Source organism: Primulina tabacum, chromosome 17 (genome assembly GCF_025594145.1).
Source record: "Primulina tabacum isolate GXHZ01 chromosome 17, ASM2559414v2, whole genome shotgun sequence".
In the NCBI taxonomy this organism is placed as follows: Eukaryota; Viridiplantae; Streptophyta; class Magnoliopsida; order Lamiales; family Gesneriaceae; genus Primulina; species Primulina tabacum.
Window position 1 is genome coordinate 32,301,058 of NC_134566.1, and position 23,025 is coordinate 32,324,082.

At 31.2% G+C, this 23,025-nt stretch overlaps 4 protein-coding genes across 4 annotated transcripts; all 4 read right to left on the minus strand.

Annotated features, from left to right (window-relative positions):
- Nucleotides 1–182: 182 nt before the first annotated feature.
- On the minus strand, nucleotides 183–1,990 carry LOC142531887 (uncharacterized). The gene is made up of 2 exons (XM_075638158.1): nucleotides 1,326–1,990; nucleotides 183–803 (listed from the first exon to the last, which is right to left on the minus strand). Exons 1-2 carry the CDS (start codon nucleotides 1,923–1,925, stop codon nucleotides 441–443), a joined length of 963 nt encoding a protein of 320 aa, XP_075494273.1. The 5' UTR covers nucleotides 1,926–1,990; the 3' UTR covers nucleotides 183–440.
- A 4,369-nt stretch (nucleotides 1,991–6,359) lies between these two features.
- Nucleotides 6,360–8,958, minus strand: LOC142531888 (uncharacterized). The gene is made up of 2 exons (XM_075638159.1): nucleotides 8,808–8,958; nucleotides 6,360–7,893 (listed from the first exon to the last, which is right to left on the minus strand). Exons 1-2 carry the CDS (start codon nucleotides 8,956–8,958, stop codon nucleotides 6,575–6,577), a joined length of 1,470 nt encoding a protein of 489 aa, XP_075494274.1. The 3' UTR covers nucleotides 6,360–6,574.
- A 542-nt stretch (nucleotides 8,959–9,500) lies between these two features.
- LOC142531542 (pathogenesis-related leaf protein 6-like) lies at nucleotides 9,501–10,194 on the minus strand. The gene has a single exon (XM_075637710.1). It carries the CDS (start codon nucleotides 10,162–10,164, stop codon nucleotides 9,673–9,675), a length of 492 nt encoding a protein of 163 aa, XP_075493825.1. The 5' UTR covers nucleotides 10,165–10,194; the 3' UTR covers nucleotides 9,501–9,672.
- A 7,144-nt stretch (nucleotides 10,195–17,338) lies between these two features.
- On the minus strand, nucleotides 17,339–21,358 carry LOC142531813 (protein trichome birefringence-like 13). The gene is given in 8 exon segments (XM_075638083.1): nucleotides 17,339–17,705; nucleotides 18,031–18,165; nucleotides 18,277–18,397; nucleotides 18,930–18,946; nucleotides 18,948–19,071; nucleotides 19,911–20,088; nucleotides 20,829–20,964; nucleotides 20,966–21,358. Coding segments are annotated over 8 exon segments (1,239 nt in total). The 5' UTR covers nucleotides 21,230–21,358; the 3' UTR covers nucleotides 17,339–17,441.
- Nucleotides 21,359–23,025: the final 1,667 nt, after the last annotated feature.

Sequence of the window (23,025 nt, forward strand, 5' to 3'; positions counted from 1 at the left end):
GGTATAAAAGTATAGAAACCAGAAAACATAACTAGAAATAGTTTGAACATGAACTCAAACTGATGTAAAAGAATAATAATCTTACCTTTCATTATACTTGTAAACAAAATAGAACAGAAGTTCCAAAATAGAAGAAAACCAAACGTTCCTAAGATCAGAATCCTATAATGTGTATGAAAAACATGGCAGACTTTCAAGATTCGATGCCAACTTCCAAGTTGGTAGCAAAAATCTCTCCGAATAGCCAAGAAGCTCAAAACTGGGTGCAACCTATACATCAGCAATCCAAGAACTATTACAACAGGAGTATCTTGCATGTCTTCCACTCATCCAAATTAAGTAACTGGTGATATGATTTCCCATCACCAAGCCACGAAATTTCAAGAACTGCTCACGTTTGTTCAATTCCTCGGAAAAATATTTATCCAAGGATGATATTTTCAATCTGTTTTAGTGCAGTGTGCGTCTGTACCATGCTGCATGCACTGATGGTATCCCATACTTCTGAGAAATTCCCTGATCTCTTTCGCACTGCTGTTGCTTGCTTGCAAGAGACGTTCATCTTCTTCATATATAAGGTAAGGTGCTTCGTTCTTCTTTCTTGATAATAATTTTGATGCGCCCTTTAGAACATGATACTCCCAACCCTGAACATCTATTTTGAGGAGAAGCACATGCTCAGATTCTTGTATAACTTGATCGAGAGGGACAGACTTGACTTGTAGTTCAATCTCCTCATTGGACTTAAAAGCCATCTTAGCCCCTTCAGCTGAGACTGCACTATTGTCAAGCCGGCGAACCAACTACATACACACATGCGACAAATAAAGCAAGACACATTCAAATTAGCAGGAATCACTCTATGAAGATAAACCAGACATATACACATGTTTTACGTTGAAAAGAAACAACAATGGAGAATGCTAGTTTCTCCCACAGCAGATAGTCCATACAGCAGATAAATCTAAGTTTATAATCAGAAGCAGAGTATGCAGCAATGGTCGAGAAAAAATGTAGTAGCTCGAGTAAGGGAAACCAAAAACAAAAGATGAAAAGGGCAATTGAGTTAACAGGAGACAGGATAAAGGCATTCAGGTTGCAACACAATCGATAGAAAGTTCTTTTTTGCATTGTACAATCCTTTCAGGCACGGCAATACCGGAATAACATAAAACATTTACCCAAGAGCAAATTTCAGGGGAAAAAAGAAACAGTTCTACACATTAGCAGATTCCAACTACTCCTTCAACACAAACACATTAGCAGACTCCAACTAATCCTTCAACACAAAAGGGGTGAATATAATTTGGCAGAAAAGCAAACACCTTATGAAATGTGATGTTCCCAGATCGATCAGAAGCAGCGGCTTCAAAAACTTCCACCAAGTCTCCAACTCTATTGAAATAAATTCCTTCACAAATCCTCTGCAAATTCTCAAAAACAGGCTCAAATGCCAGGACCCTGAAACCCATAACAGCAGCAGCAAAAGTAGCCATTCCCACATTAGCTCCCACGTCCACAAACATCCCATTTCTGCCCTCCCCCTTCATCTTCTCCATCAACTCTTGTACCGTCGCAGAAATATCAGGCCTTCTAAAGGGCTTCCCTTTAAGCGTCCTGACAATGTTTTTGTGCGGCTTTTCCGGTAAACTCCCAAAGTCCGCAAGAGAATAGAGGAAAGAGTGTTTGAGTCCTTCAACAACGTTGGCAAACACAGGGTAAGCCTGAGGAGAGCTAATGCAATCGAATCTTTTGATGGGTCTGCCAGATACTGAATCTTTACTGATCTTGTTGGGATTATTGTGGGGATTTTGGGTGGAGAAGTAGAGGAACGCGAGCAGGAGAAGGGATGAGGAGATGAAGAGAAGCAGGTTCATTGGGGTTAGGATTTTAATGGATTGGTTTCTTTTCCAGGAATTTGCCATCGCAATGGAGGAGATGAAGAATGTGGGAACGGGAGTGTAGATCTGGCAGCCCCAAGCGTCGAGTCGAGTTTAGTTTGTTATTATTACAAGTATAATTAATATTTGTATTTCTACACTATTACTTAAATTTTTTTAAAAAATTAAAAAAAAATCTGAATCTGCAAATGTTTGGCAAATGAAAAAAAATCACGTGAGACAGTCTCACGGATTGTATTTTGTGAGGCGGATCTCTTATTTGGGTCATCCATGAAAAAGTATTACTTTTTATGCTAAGAGTATTACTTTTATTATGAATATCGGTAAAGTTGACCCGTCTCACAGATAAAGATTCGTTAGACCGTCTCACAAAAAACATACTCCAAATATGGGGTAAATTTAATGTTTAAAAGCCCGTACTTCTTTGGGTTTTTTTTTAAAAATAATTTAATTTTACAAAATATATATTAAAATATAGCAAATTTTAAAATGTTGTAAAAGTATTGCATTCGGAATATTTTAGCGCAAATCACTTACCGAATTCACACACAAGTCTTCAGAATTTTTTAGCGCAAATCTTCAGCATTTTTTCAAAATATTAACAGATAACGTTATTATTTTTGTTTATTATATTTATTATTATTTGTTGATTTATTGAATTAAATTTGATTGACTGAATTTCATTCTTGAATCAATCAATGTTATGAAAATTAACTTAATGTAATAAAAATAACATATTTTTTATTGTCCTTTATATTTAATACTGTTCGACATCCTTAACATACGTTTTTCTTAAAAAAATTTGCATTAGTTTTATTAATGACAGTAATTTAAATATTTTTATTTGTATTGATTAACTTGAAATAATAATGATAGTAATAGTCACAATTGTGTCCTAATTTTTGCGACAATGCTTAAACAAATTTAGAATTCAACGGAGATAACACTAGTAATAATAATAACTATAATTATTTTAATTATAGTAGTTTTAAATAATAACAATAGTTATAATATTAATTGTATTATTAGAATTATAATACTATAATTTAGATTTTTTTGCATCACCAAGCACTTCATCAACGCATCATAGTAGTTTTAAGTAATAACAATAATAATAATAATAACTATAATTATTTTAATTACAATAATTATAATATTAATTGTATTATTGAAATTAGAATATGTATAGTTATTCTTATTACTATTCTATTTGTTATAATTATATGTTACTATTATAAATAAAGATAATATAATTATTTACAGTAATTAGTTTATTTAAATATTATGAAGTATTATTTATTTTTAAAAGAAATTAGTTTACTTACAGTAAGTAGTTTTATTACCAATTTATCATCAACATATACGTTTTATTTTTTCGAGCTGGAAATTACAAATAAATTTCGTTTACTATAAAATATGTAGTTAAATTTTGTTGATAAAAAATATAATATTTGTGAACTAATGATTTTTTGTTTGCAAGATGGCTGAAAATACGGATAATGTGTTGTATTTGCGGGTAGACACATCTCAAATAATATCAACGATGAAAATATGGATGCACTAATTCCGTCACGTCGGTCTGACAAATGTCGTTGGAGATTGCTTAATGCTGGGATTCACCTCCGTGTCCGACTATGTCTAGCACGCATGAGCTTCTATGATGTCATTCAGTGTGGTCCTATTAAAAATTATGATAATCATTTGCGTACAGCCATTGTTGAGAGATGGCGTCGTGAGATACACATATTTCACCTTACAGTCGGCGAGACAACAATCACCCTACAGGACGTTGCCTTTATTTGGGGGTTGAATATTGATGTCATGTTCATCACTGGTGTAGACACCGCGTACAACAAACATACTTTACAACAGCGCTACGTAACTTGGTTGGGTTTTACGCCTACCTCTTCTCAACTTGGTTAGGTTTTTACGCCTACATCAACAATTTATATTTATTATTACTTTATTATTAGTATTCGTATTAGTAATTTTATAATATAATAATATTAAAAATATAAAATATAACAAAATTATACATAATATTAAAATGCAACTGAAAAAAATTTTATTTACATTAATAAAATATAAATAATACAATTAAAATATAAAAAAATATTGAAATTATCTTTTCAAATGTGGTTGTACGGAATTTGTAATTGAATCAGCGAATGATGTTTAATATCTGCAATAAATTACAAACATTATGAGAAATATTATACAAAAAATATTCAATATAGAAAGAAAAAATAGAGATTCGACTGAGACTCGGCGCAATTCTCCTAAATTCTGATACTCAGCACAATTCTCTCAAATCAACTTCTGAATTACTGAGACTCGATGCAAATCTCTAAAATTCTGATATTCGACAGAATTCCCTGAAATCAAATTACAAATTCTAATAATCACACGATCAACGCAATTTATAAAGGGAGGAGATTCACGGATTCTAAAAATTATAACTAACAAAAAATACCACGGAGCAAAGAAAAAAAATCGCGTAGGAGAATGCCGAATATTTGTGCCGAAGGATTGATGAAAGAATATTTGCGCCGAAGATCGATGAAAAAATGCCAAATACTCGGTGCAATTTATAGGGAGGAAAAGAGGTCACGGATTCTTAGAATTCGTGACACAATTTCTTTTTTTAAAAAAACAAAATTCTAAATCTAGAGTTTGCATTTCCGGATTGTAATATTTTCACAAAGTTTTCAAATCTGCAATATTTTAATAAATAAATTTTAAAAATATATTATTTTTTAAAAAAAACCCGATACACGTGCAGACAGTAAATGTTGAGTACTTTTTCCTATGAAAATATATAAAAAATAATTGCTACAAATTGTATTTTTCATATGCAATGTATATTATTTATTAAGAGCGATTAATAAAAAATTTTGGCTTCTATTTATATAAATTATCAATCAATAAATTTTATAACATAAATTTGAACCGACAGCGTATCATGCACAAAGATTGTGCAAGAAAACATTAAAACATGCGTAAATTTTTTACTATCTTTACAAAGACATTGGGAGGTTTCAAATACCTTTACTAAATAACAATAACATATAAGTTTTTTAATGAAAATATATTATATGAAAATAATATTAAAGAATATTATTTAACTAATAATAAATATTTATTAAAACAATTTTAATTTTGCAATTATTATTACGTTAAACTAATTTTAATAGTATAAATTGTTGCAATAATAAAATTCAGTCAATCAAATTTAGTTCAGTCAATAAACGAACAATAAGAAATATAATGAACAAAAATAATAATGTTACTTCTGAAGATTTCATCGTATGAAATAAATGATTAATCAATGAACAATGTAATAACCTGTCAATATTAAATATTCTTACAAAAAATACATTATAAAACAATATTAATTCAACAATAATAAAATAAAATAATACTTGACAACTCTCGATAACAAAAAAATTATGAGCATAACAAATCGACGAGAATTATTACCAACAAACGAAAATATTAATATTGCGCAAATAAAATTACTGAAGATGGAATAATATGTCACCGATGAACCAACAAATGGAAATGCCGTGGACAACCAACAAATTCAAACGGCGGATGGAAAATACGAAGCCAACAAATTGAAATGGAATTAAAAAGGCGAATGGAATGATCGGCAAGAAGGGAAGGGTGCAATTAAATAGAAGGGGAGGAGGTCACGGTGTAGGGCACGGATTAAGAATCCGTGGCCTTCCGTGGCAGAAGGTCACAGATTCTCAATATTTTTTTAATTAAAAATATGAATCCGGGAATTTGATTCCCGGATTATTACATTTTTGCAAAATTCTCACATCCGTGGCAGAAGATCCGTGACCAGTTTTTTTTATTAAAAATATGAATCCGGGAATCAAATTCCCGGATTATTACATTTTTGCAAAATTCTCACATTTGTTATATTTTATTAAATATTTTATTAATTTATAATATTTGCTTAAAAAAGCCTACTTCTTTGGACTACAAATAATTAGAAAAATAAAAGTGAACTTGTATTTTATGGTGATCATATATATTTTTGTAAAAATTGTTGCATCATTAAAAAAGTAACCTCGAAATGACAACAGTTCTGAAAATGTAAATTTTACTTTTCCAAAATATTCATTTGTCAAAAAAATACATATCAGTTCAGTATTCTTCTATTCAATATCTGATTTTTTTCTTTTTCTTTTTTTTTTAGATTTTCATTCAATTTCTTGAGAGGCTGCTATTGCAGTTCTCTCGAATCTATTAACTTAGGCCTTGTCAATTTTGAACAATTGTTGTTTTTTTTTTTTTTTTTTTTTTTTTTTTTGTGTGCATTGCCCCAAGAAATGTTTCACACACACAAGTATATAAACCGATATTTTTTGTTTTATCTTGCCAAATATTAGTTTGGGCTTTGTTTTGCATTACTTTTTTTCCCCCTGAGATTTTTGTTTTTAATTTCCTTCTATTTGTTGAAAGAGAAGGAAATCTTTTTCTTTGAACATGAGAGCAGGAGATTTGGGTAGATCCATATGGTTGAAGTTCAACACCCACCAAAAAATGCTTAGCTAAAAACTTCTTTAAGTGATTAAAAACCATGGATCAGCTTTTCTTCGTTGCATGTATCCTCAAAACCCAAGAACCAGCAAAACTAAAAGATGTCAAAATATCAGTGGTCATTCTGCTGCTGCCTCTTTGGCATGAGTTCCTTGGTTCCATACCCCATGGAGCAGTGTATCAAGATTCGCAGGGACGTCTTCATCCTCCAAAGAGTTTGATGTATCGGAGAAATCAATCAGGCCGTGTTCAACTTCCTCAAATATTTCAGGCATTCTGGAATCAAAGATTTCATTTTTACCATCACCAGTGTCCATCCAAGCCTCTGAGGCATTGATTTTTACTGATTCAAAAGAATCTGAATCATTTGATGCACTTGAGAACTCCTCAGACTTTGAATCCATGCCTTTTGTTTCAGCAGAAATCGTGGAAATAGAGCCGTTGATACTATTATCAGAAAAGCTCTCTGTTATGTTCCCCAAGGATGAGCTACGACTCCCCAACCTTACCTCTGTTGAGCTGTTATTTACATCTAACCGATGATGAGACCCTTCAGTCAGTGTGTTATTCCAAAACGATCCATTCTGGGAGTTGCCCAGCAAAGTTTCTTTGACTGTTACATCTGACCCATTGCTCACTTTAGCCATTTTGCCATTTTCCAAACCTAATTCTTTTCTATTCTCAGATGTGTTGGTTTCTTCACTGTTACGCTCTTTTTTCCCCTTTCCTAAGACAAGATCAAGGTGTTCACTTGAGTTTTCTCTATCAATTTGGGTATCATGAGTCACAGCACTTGAAGCATCATCCGCCTTGTAATGTTCCTCACGTGCTTCATGGCTACTCCTATCATCTCCATCACGATCCACATCCTCCACAGAGACATCAGTCTTACTGTCTTCAGAATACTTTTCTTCATTTTCTTGGTCATCACTATCTTCCCCCTCCTCATTGTCAACAAAATCCTCTTCTCGATCAATTTGTGTTTCTAACTTCTCTCGTTCCTGCTCGTCCATTTCTTCTTCTTCACCTCCCAGACCTTCATTCTCACTTCCTCGAATCGATTTCTCTCCTTGCACATCTTCTTCATTCTTGTCTTCCTCTTCCTCTTCTTCCAGCTCGTCATCATGTTCTGCATTCTTGGAGAAAATTTCTTCCACTTGCGTCTGTATGTCCTTTCTTCCGAGTTTAATCATATTATTAGTACCTCCTCTACGAAGCAACACTTTTTCATCACTTTCGTCAAATTCTTTTTTCCTATCATGGGAATGTTTGACTTGGTATATCAACCAAATGCAAATAGCAACCAACAAACAAATTTGAAGAACTTGCTTAATCTTGATTCCCTTGGATCTCTGGTTCCTACTCGGCGACTGTCTGGACATGATAATTTCCCTTATTTTCTCTTGATCTTCTTTCTCGCTGCTAATACCTATCAAACCTGTCAAAACATAGTAAGAGTTCATTAAAAAAAATAAGCACCTTATATGGATCGAATGATCTAACATCATTCTGAAACAAGAGAGCCTCATTTAGCATCGGGAGCTAAAATTTTGGGAATTCAAGGTAATTCTTGTGAGGATAACTTTGGTGGATTAAATTCTTGTTACGGAAAATGGTTAGAGGTCCGCAAGTTTGATTCGGTATAATACATTGGGAAAGAAATCTTACAGTACCAACGGTTTCATAATTACACGTTTATCCACAGATTCTTCCACAATTTCAAGAAAGGTTGCGGAAACCAACTCTAGGATTTTCAGAATTCAGACAACAAAAAAAACCTCTGTTCATCTCTATTCTCACTCCTGCATCTAATTTTAGTACACCAAAAGGCACACAAAACCATGTCGTAACAAATTAGATGCTAATATCCTATTTCTTTAGTTCAAGCAGCTTTACACAAGGAGACATGTAAAAAGGGAACTGAATCCACATGAAATTCTACCACCTGCCAAATGAAAAATATATTCCAAATTTCAGGATAAATTTTTTTAAGCATCGTACGCTTTGTAATTTCGAAGTGCACTAAGTCGCCTCTAATTTAAGGCCATGCTCCCTGTTAAGCAGGAGAAACTGAACTCAATCTTTGACAATTCCCCAGCAATTACCAAACTGATGAACCAAGACCCGAAGCCATTCAAGTAAAAAAAAACAAATCTTTACAGTCGCTACGAAAACCCATTTCAAGAAACAATATACACAAGCAGTAAACGAAGAAACCCAATTCAAAAAGTCCTCAAATTACAGCAAATTACTAAAGCACCCAAAAACCCATCAAAAAGTTCATAACAACGACAGCAAATGCATTTCATACAGAAAAACAATATATAATACACTCAAAAATAGAAGCAATACCTGAAAAGAAAAAGGAAAAAAAGGGGGCAGTGGCACCGGTACAATAACTCGAGAGTAGTTGAACAAGAAAAAGCAGCATCAAGTCCAAGAAATAATGCAGCAAGAAAATCGTATTGATTTGGTGCGTGTTAGTGCGTGTTTGAATTGGCATTTGACAGCTTTCTTCCACTCTCTCTCTGTGTCTCTCTGAAATCTGATTCACTCTTGTAATGGCAACAAGTCACTTTACGCTTTTTCTGCAGCTCAGTTGAGACTTGAGGATGTGTGTTTTCATGCCACCTGCTGGCTTTGGCAATTTGAATGAACCCGGTTTATGGGCTACGTTGGTTGATTTTGTGGAAACCTTTTTTGTTCATATTTCAACTCGGTTTTTTTTTAACCAAGGATAGTTTGAAAAATAACATGATCAATTTGTTTTTGAAAATTAACTTAATCAAGTGTATTTGAACACACTTGAAAGGGCTATTTTTCAAAATTATCAGTTTTATTTATTGAGATATTTCGGTTTGATATAGTTACCTAATATTGAATTTAACATGAATTTTCTCTCATGTGTGCGTGTGTATATATATATACATACTCATTACAAATATAAAATATAAACTTTTTATAGATGTAACAAAACACAAAGAAGATACACATGTTTCTTGTTTCCCTCTCCCACTAAGACAAAGGGAAGGATTTTGGCTTAATCAGGACAAACACAAACACAAACACAAACATAGCTTTTTCTAGTACTTGAGTACAAGATATCAGTTACGGGAAAACCTATTATCCCATCAATGGACTAATTGGTTGGTGGCTGGGACAATATTTACTTATTAGTTTATTTATATTATTCAAACCATGTTTAGCAACATTTTACTTAATATGGCCACTCCCCAACCCAGTTCCCTGGGCCATCATAACTACAGACCACATAATACCATCCATTGCTGCACTGGACACGGGCACACCCAATCCGAACAGAGTCGCGCCACACCACTTGAGTGTAATGCAAGCACTGCTTCCCTCCAGTGCACGAGTTCGAAGTGTAATTGTAGTATGGCTTTTCTGCCACCCACAAATTCACCGCGGCCACTCCAGTGAACGTGCTGCTGCTACCTTTCGCTAAGTTCTCGCCATAAGGTCCATTCGAATGAGTTAAAGCACAGTTGCTGATCCTTTGGTTAGCATAGTTTTGTGCATAGTTAGCTAGCGTTATGTTCCAAGTCACGCCTCCTACACCCACTTGCCCACGGGGCGTGTTATGAGCGTTAACGTAATCTTGTGCCGAATTTTGGGCATTTGAGAGAAACATATGGGAAGATAAAGCTACAGAAAACATGATGAAAATGGAGATTTTATGCATGGCCATTGTAATGTTTTTTTGTGGTAATACAATATGTTTTGAGAATTTAGGATTTGGATGAGGATGTGAGCATTACTATTGGCTATTTATAGCTAATTATATGGATATATTGTATGATAAAATATTACCATATTTAGCATTGAAATATGCGTGATGGCATGTGGGAAGGTGCTATCGAATTAATTAGAATTTTAAGTAACCATAAACTTACTAAAGCGTTCCCTTTGGACATATGTAGAGGCAAGGCCCTGTGAATTTCTACCACTTCTGTATCCACCGACCTTTTACTAAAAGAAAAGCACAGGAGTACGTGCTGCGTAAGTCTAGGATTTTGTCACGTTAATTGAATTCGTCATCTGGAATCGATACAATTAACCCCCAAAAATCGATTAAAATTTTAAATTTATCGTGTTGAGTATGTCAAAACGGGTTAGTCTATGCTACAGCAAAAATGTTTCTCCCTCTGTTCTAATACCATTAGATAATGTGAGTTCTCGTATTTTTATGATATCCAATTACTAATATTTAACCACATGAGAAAAAATATTTCAAATATAACATAAAATAAACTTCTTAATAGACCCATGTACTTCAATGAATAATCAATAATGCAATATATATTAGTCGTTGATGTGCGGATCACTGAATTCAAATAACTAAGCTATTTTATTATTAATTAGTAAGGTTTTTGTGAATTGATAGGAAACATATGCGAAAAATAAATATCTAATAAGCTATTTTATTATTAATTAGTAAGGTTTTTGTGAATTGATAGGAAACATATGCGAAAAATAAATATCTACAAATATTATCTCATATAATCTAATCAGTAAAATCTATACATATATATTATTATTATTATATTATAAAAGTGTGAATCAAAGTCAAAGTTTTTCTATTGTGTATTGTCAACTTTGTCCTTAGTTTGTACATGAAAAATTTAGTGAGGATGTTTTTGTCAAATCAGTTATTAAGATAAGGACAAAATTGTCAAACTACATTTATGTTAGATAATGATCAAGTTGCCAAAAAAACTGAAACTTTAAAATTCTTTGATTTTTATTTTTTTGTAGATGAATTGAAGAAACTTTTTTCACAATAATATAGTATGAAATATAAAAAAAATATGTTATCGTAATTTTGTATTTTTGTATTTAAATAACATATTGCATAAATATGTTATATCATTAAGAGTTGAACACTTTTTGATATATATAATAAAATGTTAATTAAATCATATTTTGTCAGTTGTCTAGAAGATAGAATAACCAAAATTCATTGATTTTATTTGCTTGTAGATTAAGTTAAAATATTTACAAAAAATAAATATAATTTGTAGAATACTGAAATAACAAAATTCTTTGGTTTTATTTGCTTGATGAAACAAATTTTTTTTTCTACAAAACACTTAATTGTGTGGAGATTTGTAGAGGCATCATATAGAGAAGAATATACATTTTTTCTCATAAGATTTGCTAATGAAGATGGCGAGAATATTGTTTTTTCACAGAGAAGAAAAAAATGATAACAAAAAAAATAGTGAAAGCAATCTAGATTGAAAATATAAAAGAAAAAAACATTTGACGCAATAATTTAATTTAAGGTTTAGAATATATTATCTATATTATATTTTTATTTTTCATAAATCAATAACATGTGGTAAAATAAGTGGTCAACGTTATGTATTATACTTTTTTCTTCTCTCAAATTTAATTTTAATAACTATTGTGATATCAATTTTATATTATATTTTCTCCAATGTCTAATTTATACAAAATTATAATATTTATTACTAATATGTTTTTCAACAATTATTAATTTATTTAGATTGCGCTTGGATAAATTGATTTCAAATTTATGGATTAGAATTATAATTTTATTGTTAACAATGAAACAATATATCAAATTTTGAATCTACACATTACTTATTTACATATTATAATTTATATAAAGTAGAATAAATTTCAAATAACATTATTTTTGGGTGGACTTGAAAAATATCATAACTAACATGAAATACTACTATATAAACATGAAATGAGTGGATTTGAAGTTTATGATGTTATTTCTCTAAATAACAAAAATACATTTGAATGTATTGAAATCTATGGATTTGAAATCTTTCCATTCAAGAATAACCTTATATTTATAACACATAAAGTTTTTAAACAATAATACATGCAGTACAAATTATATTACATTGAATTTCCTACGGATAATGCTAAAGGTACAACTAATATATCGTACTGCGATATTTACAACAATTATATCGTGAGATTTTGTTATTATCTAATGAGATTTTATATTTAATTTATCATGAGGTTTTGATAAATGAAATTTCTGTATTGATTTTTTTGAATTGTAAGAATTATTGTACAAATTTGGTTGCACATAAAGCATTACTCATTTTCTATCGACTAATATAGCATGAAATCATTAATATATAATTTTTTGTAAATTAATCTCTTCTGATCTCATTTTTTTAACAACAATTATTGATAATAGAAATATATTTTCACGTGCGTCGCACGTGTCTTTACCTAGTACCTATAAAAGTGTGGATCACTCATTTGTTTTCCGATTGTGAAAAGACACAAATGTCTTCTTATTAATATGAATTCAAAAAATCATATAAGGATATATATGTAAAATTGTAACAAATGCTAATAAATTGTCATTACAACATACATTGATTGTAGTAATTTATATCATTTCAATAATAAAATGTAAATCCTATATTAATTTTATCAAATAATTGATCTTTATAAATAATTGCTCTTTATACTACATTTAAATGTTTTATTCTTTTAACTTTATCTCTACATTTTTTTAATGATTTTATTATAATTTTGTAATTATGTTTTTAGTGCAATTTCTAATTAAGTAATAAATAAATTATAGTGTTACAAGAAGATATATAAAAAGATTTAACTATATGTCCAATAGTAGAATAACATGATAAATATAAAATAATATGATAATGTGAAGTTTAATACTAACATATTTTATGGTTTTTTAAACAAAAAATTGAAAGTAAATAGTTTAATAAATTTATTAGAAGAATTGATATCAATAATTATGAATGTCAATATGTTAATAATCTCATAAAATATGAAGCTCTTAGAAAAATTTGGAGAGTTTGACTATAGTAAGAAAGTAAAGATTTTAGTAGCACTTTTAAAAAAGATTATACATACGACAAATTTATAAATTCAGCACACACAAATTTGGTGATATTCGAAATATCTACTAAGATTGATTAAGATTTAGACATTAAATTAAATGTCTAAAGCTAACCTGACAATGGTTCTCAAGAACAGTACAACCAAAATCAGATAAATTTTTTCTTAGTCTCAATTCCAAAATCAGTTATCATAATTTTGTAATTTAAAAATTCTTTAATAGAAAATTGTAAAATAAGAAATTTTGAAAATAATATTACATAAAAATTGAATAGATATTCGATAATAAAAAATACATTAGAGAAATAATATTTTCTTCATACATAATTATTACAAAAAATATTAAAAGAATAGCTTTTTTTTAATAAAATTTATATTTTTATTAAAAATATTAAAAGAATATATATTTAACTATTATACTTATAAAAGTGTAAAAAGAATAACAAAGTTTTTCATTGTAATTTTTCTATTATTCCCATAAATTGTGTGTTGTTAGATTAATTGTATGAAAAATTTTCTACACAATCATTAAATACATGAAGATCATAATAATATTTTTATTTTTTAATAGAAATTTGTAACAAAATAAATTTTGAAAATAATGTTACATAAAAATTGAATTGATATTTGATAATAAAAATACATTAGAAAAATAACATTTTCTTGATACATAATTCTTAGAAAAAATATTAAAAGAATAGATTTTTTAATTTTAAAAAATAATTAAAAATATTAAAAGAATATATATTTAACTATTATACTTATAAAAGTGTAAAAAGAATAACAAAGTTTTTCATTGTAAATTTTCTACTACCCCCTTAAATTGTGTGTTGTTAGATTAATTGTATGGAAATTTTTTACACAATTTATAGGAAATCTATGCATTAAAAATGAATATATCTTTGATAAAAAAATATTTTTTTATCTATATACCTACAAAAGTGTAGATCATTAGCCATGTTTTCCAATTGTCAAAAAATAAAAATGACCTTCTCATCAATACAAATCCTAGATTCAATAAAGATATATTTGAAAATTTCTAATTGTTGCAAGTGTAAAAATGAAATATCGAAATTTTTTATTTATTCCGCCTAATATACAATTAATTAGTAGCCTAATTATTCCACATAATATATAATTAATAGTCTAACAAATGCTAATAAATTATCACTACAATATACATTGATTGTAATAATTTATATCACTTCAAGAATAAAATGTAACTCTTATATTAATTTTCTCAAATATTTCATCTTTATACTAACTTTAAATATTTTATCCTTTTAATTTTCTTTCTACATGTTATTTTATGATTTTAATGCAATTTTGTTATTATATTTTAATGTAGTTTCTGATTAAATAATAAATCATAGTATCACAAGAAGATATAAGAAAAAATAATTATATATGCAATAATACAATAACATGATAAGTATATAATAATATAAAATTTAATAATAATATATTTATAATTTTTTAACTAAGAATTAAAAGTAAATAATTTAATAAATTATTTAGTATAATTTATATCAATAATCATGAATGTTAATATACTAATAATATCATAAAATATGAATCTGATAGAAAAATTAAGAGAGCTAGCTATAATAAGAAATTTAAATATTTTAGTAGCAATTTTTTAAAAAAATATATATATCAGACAAGTGTTTTAGTGGAATCTTTCCTACAGAAGAAGAAGGGGTATGAGTGTTTTTCTCCGAACATCCATAAAATTCTCGTGTCTTTACTTTTCTTAAGTTTTTACATTTCAAACTATATCTTGTTGTTTAGATTGTCAACCGGTTGAAAATATTAGAAATATTGAATCGTTTTTCACACTTTTCACGTGGTTCATATTCTAACCGTTTGACAAAATCTTTCAACCGCCTAAAAACGATTAAAGACAAATTTTAAAAGCAAATATTTTTAAAAGAGTTTATTCACCCAACTAAATTCTTTTCTGATCCCAGTAATATACAATCACTAAACACATACAAATACATAATATATATATATATATATATATATATATATATTTGTAATTGATGGCTTAATGAAAAATATAAATTATATACTTTTAAAAAAATTATTTATTAACTAATGTATATAAAAATTAATTTATCTATAATATATAATTTTAAAGCAAAAGGTAAAAAAATTCTGTATGAGGTTAAATAATATTTAAATTGAATATTATGGGTTATATTTTATTATCAATATTATTATTTCATTAGTTTTGATAATATTTTGATGAGTTAATCACAAATATTTTAAATTGATAATTATTTGTCCTTAGTGTGCTTCACTTATATAAATTATTATATATGTATTTATAAAATCCATAATTTGATTGATTTTTAGGTTATTATAACTTATACGTGGTGCTTAGATATATATTTTTTCAAAATTTGTTTCAGCTAAATTCGTTCTATAATTATACTCATTATAATTTATTATATAACATAAAATCAATTGCTTGAATTTTAATTTGAGAAACAATTTTGAAAGTAAGGTATATACGTTCTTAATTAATTTATTCGTCTAATATGACAATAGACTAAACCAATATGTTAAGACTCATAAGAACATTTCTCAGAAAATGGAGAGGTTTCATTGTTCGGTTTACCACGATAAATGAGCTTCCAAAATTGTATCCAAAGGAAGAAAATGAACTATTTATACTAAACTAAAAATAAGAAAAATGTGTTTTACTAAAAACGTATTTTGTGAATCTTATTCTACCAACATAATATAAATTTAAAAAAAATTTATTCAAATTATTTTTAAAAAAAATCAAATTTTAATTTTTATTAAATAATTAATATTCACGTGCATCGCACGTGCTTCTTGCTAGTATCAATAAAAATAAGAATGTCTCTTTTGAGACGATCTCACGAATCTTTATCTGTGAGACGGGTCAACCCTACCGATATTCACAATAAAAATAATACTCTTAGCATAAAAAGTAAAACTTTTTTATGGATGACCCAAATAAAAGATGCGTCTCACAAAATACGACTCGTGAGACCGTCTCACACAAATTTTTGCCTAAAAATAAATAGTAGTTAATTCATAAACAAAAATGGATCACCATCCTATATTTTATCTTGTATTAATTATTCTTCCACCGAAGAGCTGGACCCCGTATAACAGTTTTAACTAAAATTGGGATTTCATTGAAAGAACTACACATTACTGCTTATCCTGTGCTTGGTGCAAAGATTGAATATGGTCAAGCTTTGATTCTGGGCATACGTCTTGAGGGGCTCTTTCTCACCATGCCTCTCTACAACTTCTGATATTCACGAGAGACAGATCGGGTAAATTCAGCACAACGTCGTTGCAGCACCACTTCTCTCGGTGTCCAAGCCAGGCATGTCTAGTCATGGTACTTGGCACTTTTGTTCATCTCGTCTATCCACCAAACATATAGAAAATCTTAAGAGAGCTAGTACATGTAGTTAGATGCCTACTCCACATTTAATGACCCAAATTTTGTTGATACAACGGATCAACTGAAAAACCATAGGGGTCCCTCATGTTCAATTGATTTCGGGCCATTGGATGTAAAGTACCCTCGCTCTAACGTCGACCCTAAATGTTCAGGTACGCAAACTAGTCGAGTATTCTACAACATTGGATCAGGTTCAGCACACGGCTTCACACAAGAATAGAAAATGTAATGATCTTGGCCCTGGATTTCATAAATATCAATTTAAAAGGCTACAATTATCTATTAAATTGCCTTCCTCGTTCGGTCTCGCCCTCACCAAAATCTCGAGTCCTCTCATAGACTTCACTGTTAAATCCTTCAGAAAAGCTGCTGTTGTTCTAACAAGGTGCTGAATATAACTTTTGAAACTACGATCATAATTATTTATTACAAATCAATGACACCGGCTTCTGTAAGAACGGCCTTGCGTTCATCATCAGACACTTGTGGACTCCGTTCTCTCTACCAATGTATTAAATGGAACCCCCGACAAAAAAAAAATGTATTAAACGGAACCAAACAATACCTATACTTTTCTTGAAAAATAATCTTAAAACTAAAATCAGATGTAAAAAATAGTGTCCAAAAATCGTACAGTGATAACTGATTCAATTTCGAACTCTAATGGTGTTTAAATGAGCAACAAACAAGTCATTCCACGTATCTGTAAGTCCTGGTAAGCACCAATGCATGCAGTCATCATGTTTTTTCCCACCCGCTGTTGACGGATGGGCGTCGGCTCTAAATTCACTTATATGTGTCACGTCCAGTAACTGGAAACGAGAGCTATCGAGGGCTTTGTGCAGATGTTTGTTTACAAGTCGTGTCTCCACATTCGTTCCATTGGATTCTATAGAGAAAAATTTTTCGACCTGAACATAGAATAGGACATTCTGATTAAACATAACAATGGATATGGGTAGCACAAAATAAGGCAGTTCCGTCATTTGATGTGAGGAAAAAGAAAAACTTTAATGAGTATTTTTAGATCATAAATGTTGCTATCCCCAACAGTATAAATCTTCTACCACGCTGAGAAAATGTTAAATCTCATAAATACATCCTCTTTTATCATGTGTCCCATAGTAAGGTACGTGATGATTCTGATGACTATTTAATCAATGTATGATAAATGTAGTAAGATTCAATTAGTGTAATGCATGTAAACCAAGAGATTCACAGTGTAGAGAAGCTTACTTCTTGCGGCAACAGAGGTCGTGAACGTGAACATGAACCACCTTGATCCCAATCACCTCCTTCAAAATGACGCGGTGATTGTGTTCTGAAGAAAAGAACTGCATTTGGACGTGCTTTTTTCTCCACATACGATAGCTGGTAAAGACAAGGCACAGACATCATTGTGCTTTCATGCCAGAAAGAATGTGGAAGATAAAACAATTCCTTAAATTTTTAGGGTATTTGAAAGCGAAGCAAGGTTCATACCATGTGCCTTAAGACTATATCAAGGCCAACATCAGGTGGGATGAGAGGAATCACTGGCAAACCATTTTCAAAGAAAAGCATAGGTGATTTTACCGGGTCAAACTTCGAAGGCGCCCACCACCTACCGGAGGCAAGGAAGACAGAAAATCCAGCACCATCAACAACAATTCATGGAAAATTGGCAGAACGTGAGAAAAGAAAGGATAAGGTCATTGAGCAACCGCAACTACCTAAAGACGCCGCAGTATTTAAAGATTAGCTAGACAAAAGATGAAATAACTTTACTGAAACTAGGAAACAGTACAAGCTATCACAGTCATTTATCTTTGAAATCTAGGGAATGTGATTTGAATTCTTATATTCATATGGTGGAAAGGAGCAGCCATTTGTTTACTGATTGTTAAAAAATATGTCATCAAACTAAGCATGGCCGCCATGACACTTGAAGGTTCGAAGAAACTGAACAGGCAAGGAAAGTGGAAGTTTGAAGACATCTTTAAATAGTTAATTCTATTTTCGGCAAAGAATGTGCGAGAAGCAAAGAAAGAGCCTGGAGCCTTAGGAGCAGATTCATAACACAAAAATAGCTACAAGAATATTAGCAGCATCCTATATTTTCAACACATAAGAGACCCACAAAGAACATAGATTACCAGTGTCCAGTGTTAAAAGATAAGTATGTCATGGAAACTTGGAGCTTCAGCCCACGTTCCTTCTGGTAGATCGGCATCAACTCTATAGACTTCCTTCAAACCAAGTGACTCCAGCATGCCACTACTATTGCTGGCTGACCACCTACAAAATTTATATACAAATAAGTTTTATGTGAAAATTGTGAAAAAATGTGTACAAGTAAATTTGAATCAAATAGCCAAAAGTAAATACAATTTTCCATAACTCAGATCATAATGGCATGGACGAAATATAAGAGCACACTATCTGATGATCTAAAAAGCCATAACAAGCACACAAGTTCACAATAAATCTGGGCATCAAAAAGCATTTCACAACCGGCATATAGGAAGGACGAAGAATAAAATCTAGGAGATTTAATGCGTAGTATTAACAATTTATCAGTGTCAGAAAAAATGGTCAGCAATGCGAGATGTTTTTCATGCATTCTCAGAGCAGGATTTATCTACAAGCAGTAAGGATTTATCTACAGCACTACGAACCCACAATTCTAGTAAGAGATAAAAGACTCCTAATTTGCCAAGAAGTAATGCAAAATAAAAAATTCTAATGCAATACTCCAAAGAAAATACGAAAAAAAATGTGAATACAGGTAACAGAATAAGAGATCTTATACTCCACGTTGGATTTCCTTAAAATTGCAAGTGATTGTGTCTTGATCGACATGAGAGAAATCTAGAAAATTTAAATTTCATTGGATTAGTATTTTACACCAATTCTGTTTACAGTTAGGATTTCAAGTTCAGTAAGAAAAAAATGTTGTTGATTCGATATTCCGATTAAAATAAAGAATATATAAATTTTTTGGATGGCAGGGAGAGATATATATTACAAATGGTGGATGGTTGTAAAGAAGTGTAAAAAAATGCATCATCAGTCATCACCAGTGCATTCACTTGTTAGTTGCAATACCTATATGAGAGGTGTTGCACTTGGCTTACCTACCATAACGGGCCAGGAGATTTGTCCGATGATAGGCAATGGTCATGTTGTACTCAAGGAAAGTGAAACCCCGGTCAGCTCCAACAGGACGCCACTTTTTTACCTCACCAGATACTATTTTCAAATTGCAGAAAAGTGCTACAAACATGTTTCGATTCAATGAGTCCCCAATGAATCCTGCATTATTTAAGGTTATACAGGTTGAAATTTCATCATCATTTATATAATCATCGCATGGGAAACTGACCAAATTCATGGATGGGAGGAGAATTGAAAAAAGATGGAGAACAGTGATGCTAGTACTTCACACGGAATCGGGGAAAGAAGTAAAAAATGTTTTTTTTTTAAAAATACAACATGTCACATTTCAACTACAGGAGAACATAAAATTTTAGGTCACAAAAGGAAAATCAATTTAAAGTTAATTGGAGTCATGTTAACCTAAATCCATATAGTGTAATCCCTTGGTGTCCAGATTAGGCATCCAAACTGGGGAGCCCGTTTGTTGTTTCTGTAGGATTCGTAGGAATTATGTCTTAATAATTTAGTTTAATACCTAAAAAAAAAACTCAGGAAGCTGTCTGAAAAAAAATTCTTCAGGCAGATCACAATTCCTGGCAACCAGTTTCATAACCAGAATCCAGATCATTCATCTCTATTCATTCAAGTAATATTGCAGCTCAAGTCTACATATAAGCTAACAAAATGGATCGTATTTGAGCACGTTTTCTGACTGTGCATTACAATACAAAGTAGCTCAGTCCACAATCCACAGTCCACACACACACAAATGAAAGTGTAATACAAACCATATAAAATACGACAAGGAAACATAGCAAACTGAAAATGTACGAGCTCACAATGAAGCACCAGCTGAAAAATACTGACACAAAAGAAAAGGTGAAAAAAACACTCACCTATATTGGTGTCTCGGAAGTCATTGAGGAATCGAAGAGGATCGAACATCGGGAGATCACACTGATGGGGTTTCCAGCGCCACTTGAGAATATCAATGGCGTTGGATTTTTTACTGGCAATGCAATTCCACCCTTTTGAATATCTCCTTGCACGTGTGATCGTATCGAGGCAGTGATCTGACCGTAGGATCGTAGATCCACCGCCCATTCGAATAGTTGCAGATGCCATTAGTCTTATCCAGCACCGTAGAGTAAGCGGCTAAAGGCGGCGAGTCGGCGTCTTTTCGGAACAGAGAGAAGCAGAGGCAGAGCGAGGCGAGGCATAAGAGAGTGATGAGGAGTCGAGATGCGAGCGAGGAATTCGACGCGGATTTCTTCGAGTGAGGGTCCCTCGTGGCCATGGAGCATGGTGAAGTGCGGACCCGGCGCACATTAGTCCGTTGTGGTTCTTTTATCCTGTACTCTCTGTAGACTAGTGCGTACTCCTGGGATGCAATGGATTGAAGATTTCAGAAAATCTCTAATTTATAAGAAAAATATTTGTATTATTGTATTATTTAAATATAGATTTAGTTTTCATTTGTTTCTAAAATCTTATTTAAAGAAAATTTTAATTTTGATCATTGTTAAATTTCGATCATAGTCTATTATCTTTATATATTTGACAATTCCGATATTTTTTCCTTACTTGATGTTGATTTTGCATCAATGTATATTTTTTTATTAAAAATAATTAAAATTGTTAAAATTCGAGAAATATATAAATTGAGAAAATTAATAACTAAAATTGTAAACAGCGAATATAAATGGATCGAAATGCAAATTGTCCTTTGTTAAAAAAAAAAAAAAAAGAAAGAAAGAAAGTGACTCGCAGACCATTGAGACACGCTAAACAGGCCGATTCCGGGCGGGCTCGTTGACAGGACAACAATGAGACTTATTTATGGGCTGGTCGTACGGATCGGGCTGGAAGTAATATAATTCCTCGCGGGGATATGGGGATTGTGCAGACAGCGCCTGCACGGGCAATGAACGGCTCGGATCACTCTCCATGTAAAAAAAAAAAAAATAATTGATTCGGAATAGTCCGAGCCGTTGGATCGACCCTTGCGGGCACTGTCAGCAGGGGTAGGGTCGAATAAACCGGGATATGGCATCGTGTCGGCTGGAAAAATTAACCAATAGCTAAAATTATTTTGATCAGTAATTCACCAAGCAAACAGATGCATGGTAACCATACACAATTAATGCTAATATACTAGATTCCAAGTAGCCAACACGTTGATAGAGATACTGGCCCATCGTCATACAAAACCGTCGGTAATCCATCAATCAGTTAACATACTGTGCATCAATCAATTAGAGGTGGACCGAGATACTTCCCTCGTTGAAAAGATATAATTTTTCTAAAATTGAAAAGTTCCCCAAAAATAAAAATAAAACTTAGTGTGACGTCAATCGACAGCACTGCTCCACGTAATAAATCACATCCTATAACTTTCCATATTCACAAATAGTTAACGAGAAAGTATCCACTTATTTCAGCTCTTTAATTTAATTCGGGAGTCTGGAAGCAGCAAGAAAATCCAACTCATTGCAATTACTTCATGAACACAATTTACTGCTTAACATCGAATCGTACCCACGAATAATCTGAAAGACGGATCCACTATTCCCAAAACAGAATCAGGTCATACTTTCAACAAATAAATAAGAAAACCCTAAATCTTAATAAATACCAACTAATTCACTGGACATTACCTAAAATGCAAAATCGGGAGACAGGAGCCAAGAACTGGATTGGGATCTAGATCTGCGTTACTTTTAGCTCAAATGGCAGGGACAAAGACTGGGATTTCTATTCAGTGAGCTGTAATAATTTATTAATTATCCGCTTGTCGATGTCGTTTTCACGAATGAATTATTAATTTATAAATAAATGTGAATGGATTTTTAGTTTTCATCTTGAATTCAGAGTAGAATACTAATTAATTAAGCCCTAGAAATTTATTATTGATTAATTATTATAGGTACAGGTGTGGATTCATGCAAAATTCTCGATTTTCAATCCATGTGTTGGTATTTTTATTTTAATAATATTTTATAATTATATTTAATTATGGATAAAGTTTCTAAATATATAACAGATATAATGAGATATGTCTCTCGATGTAAGATCTTATTATGAAGCGTATTA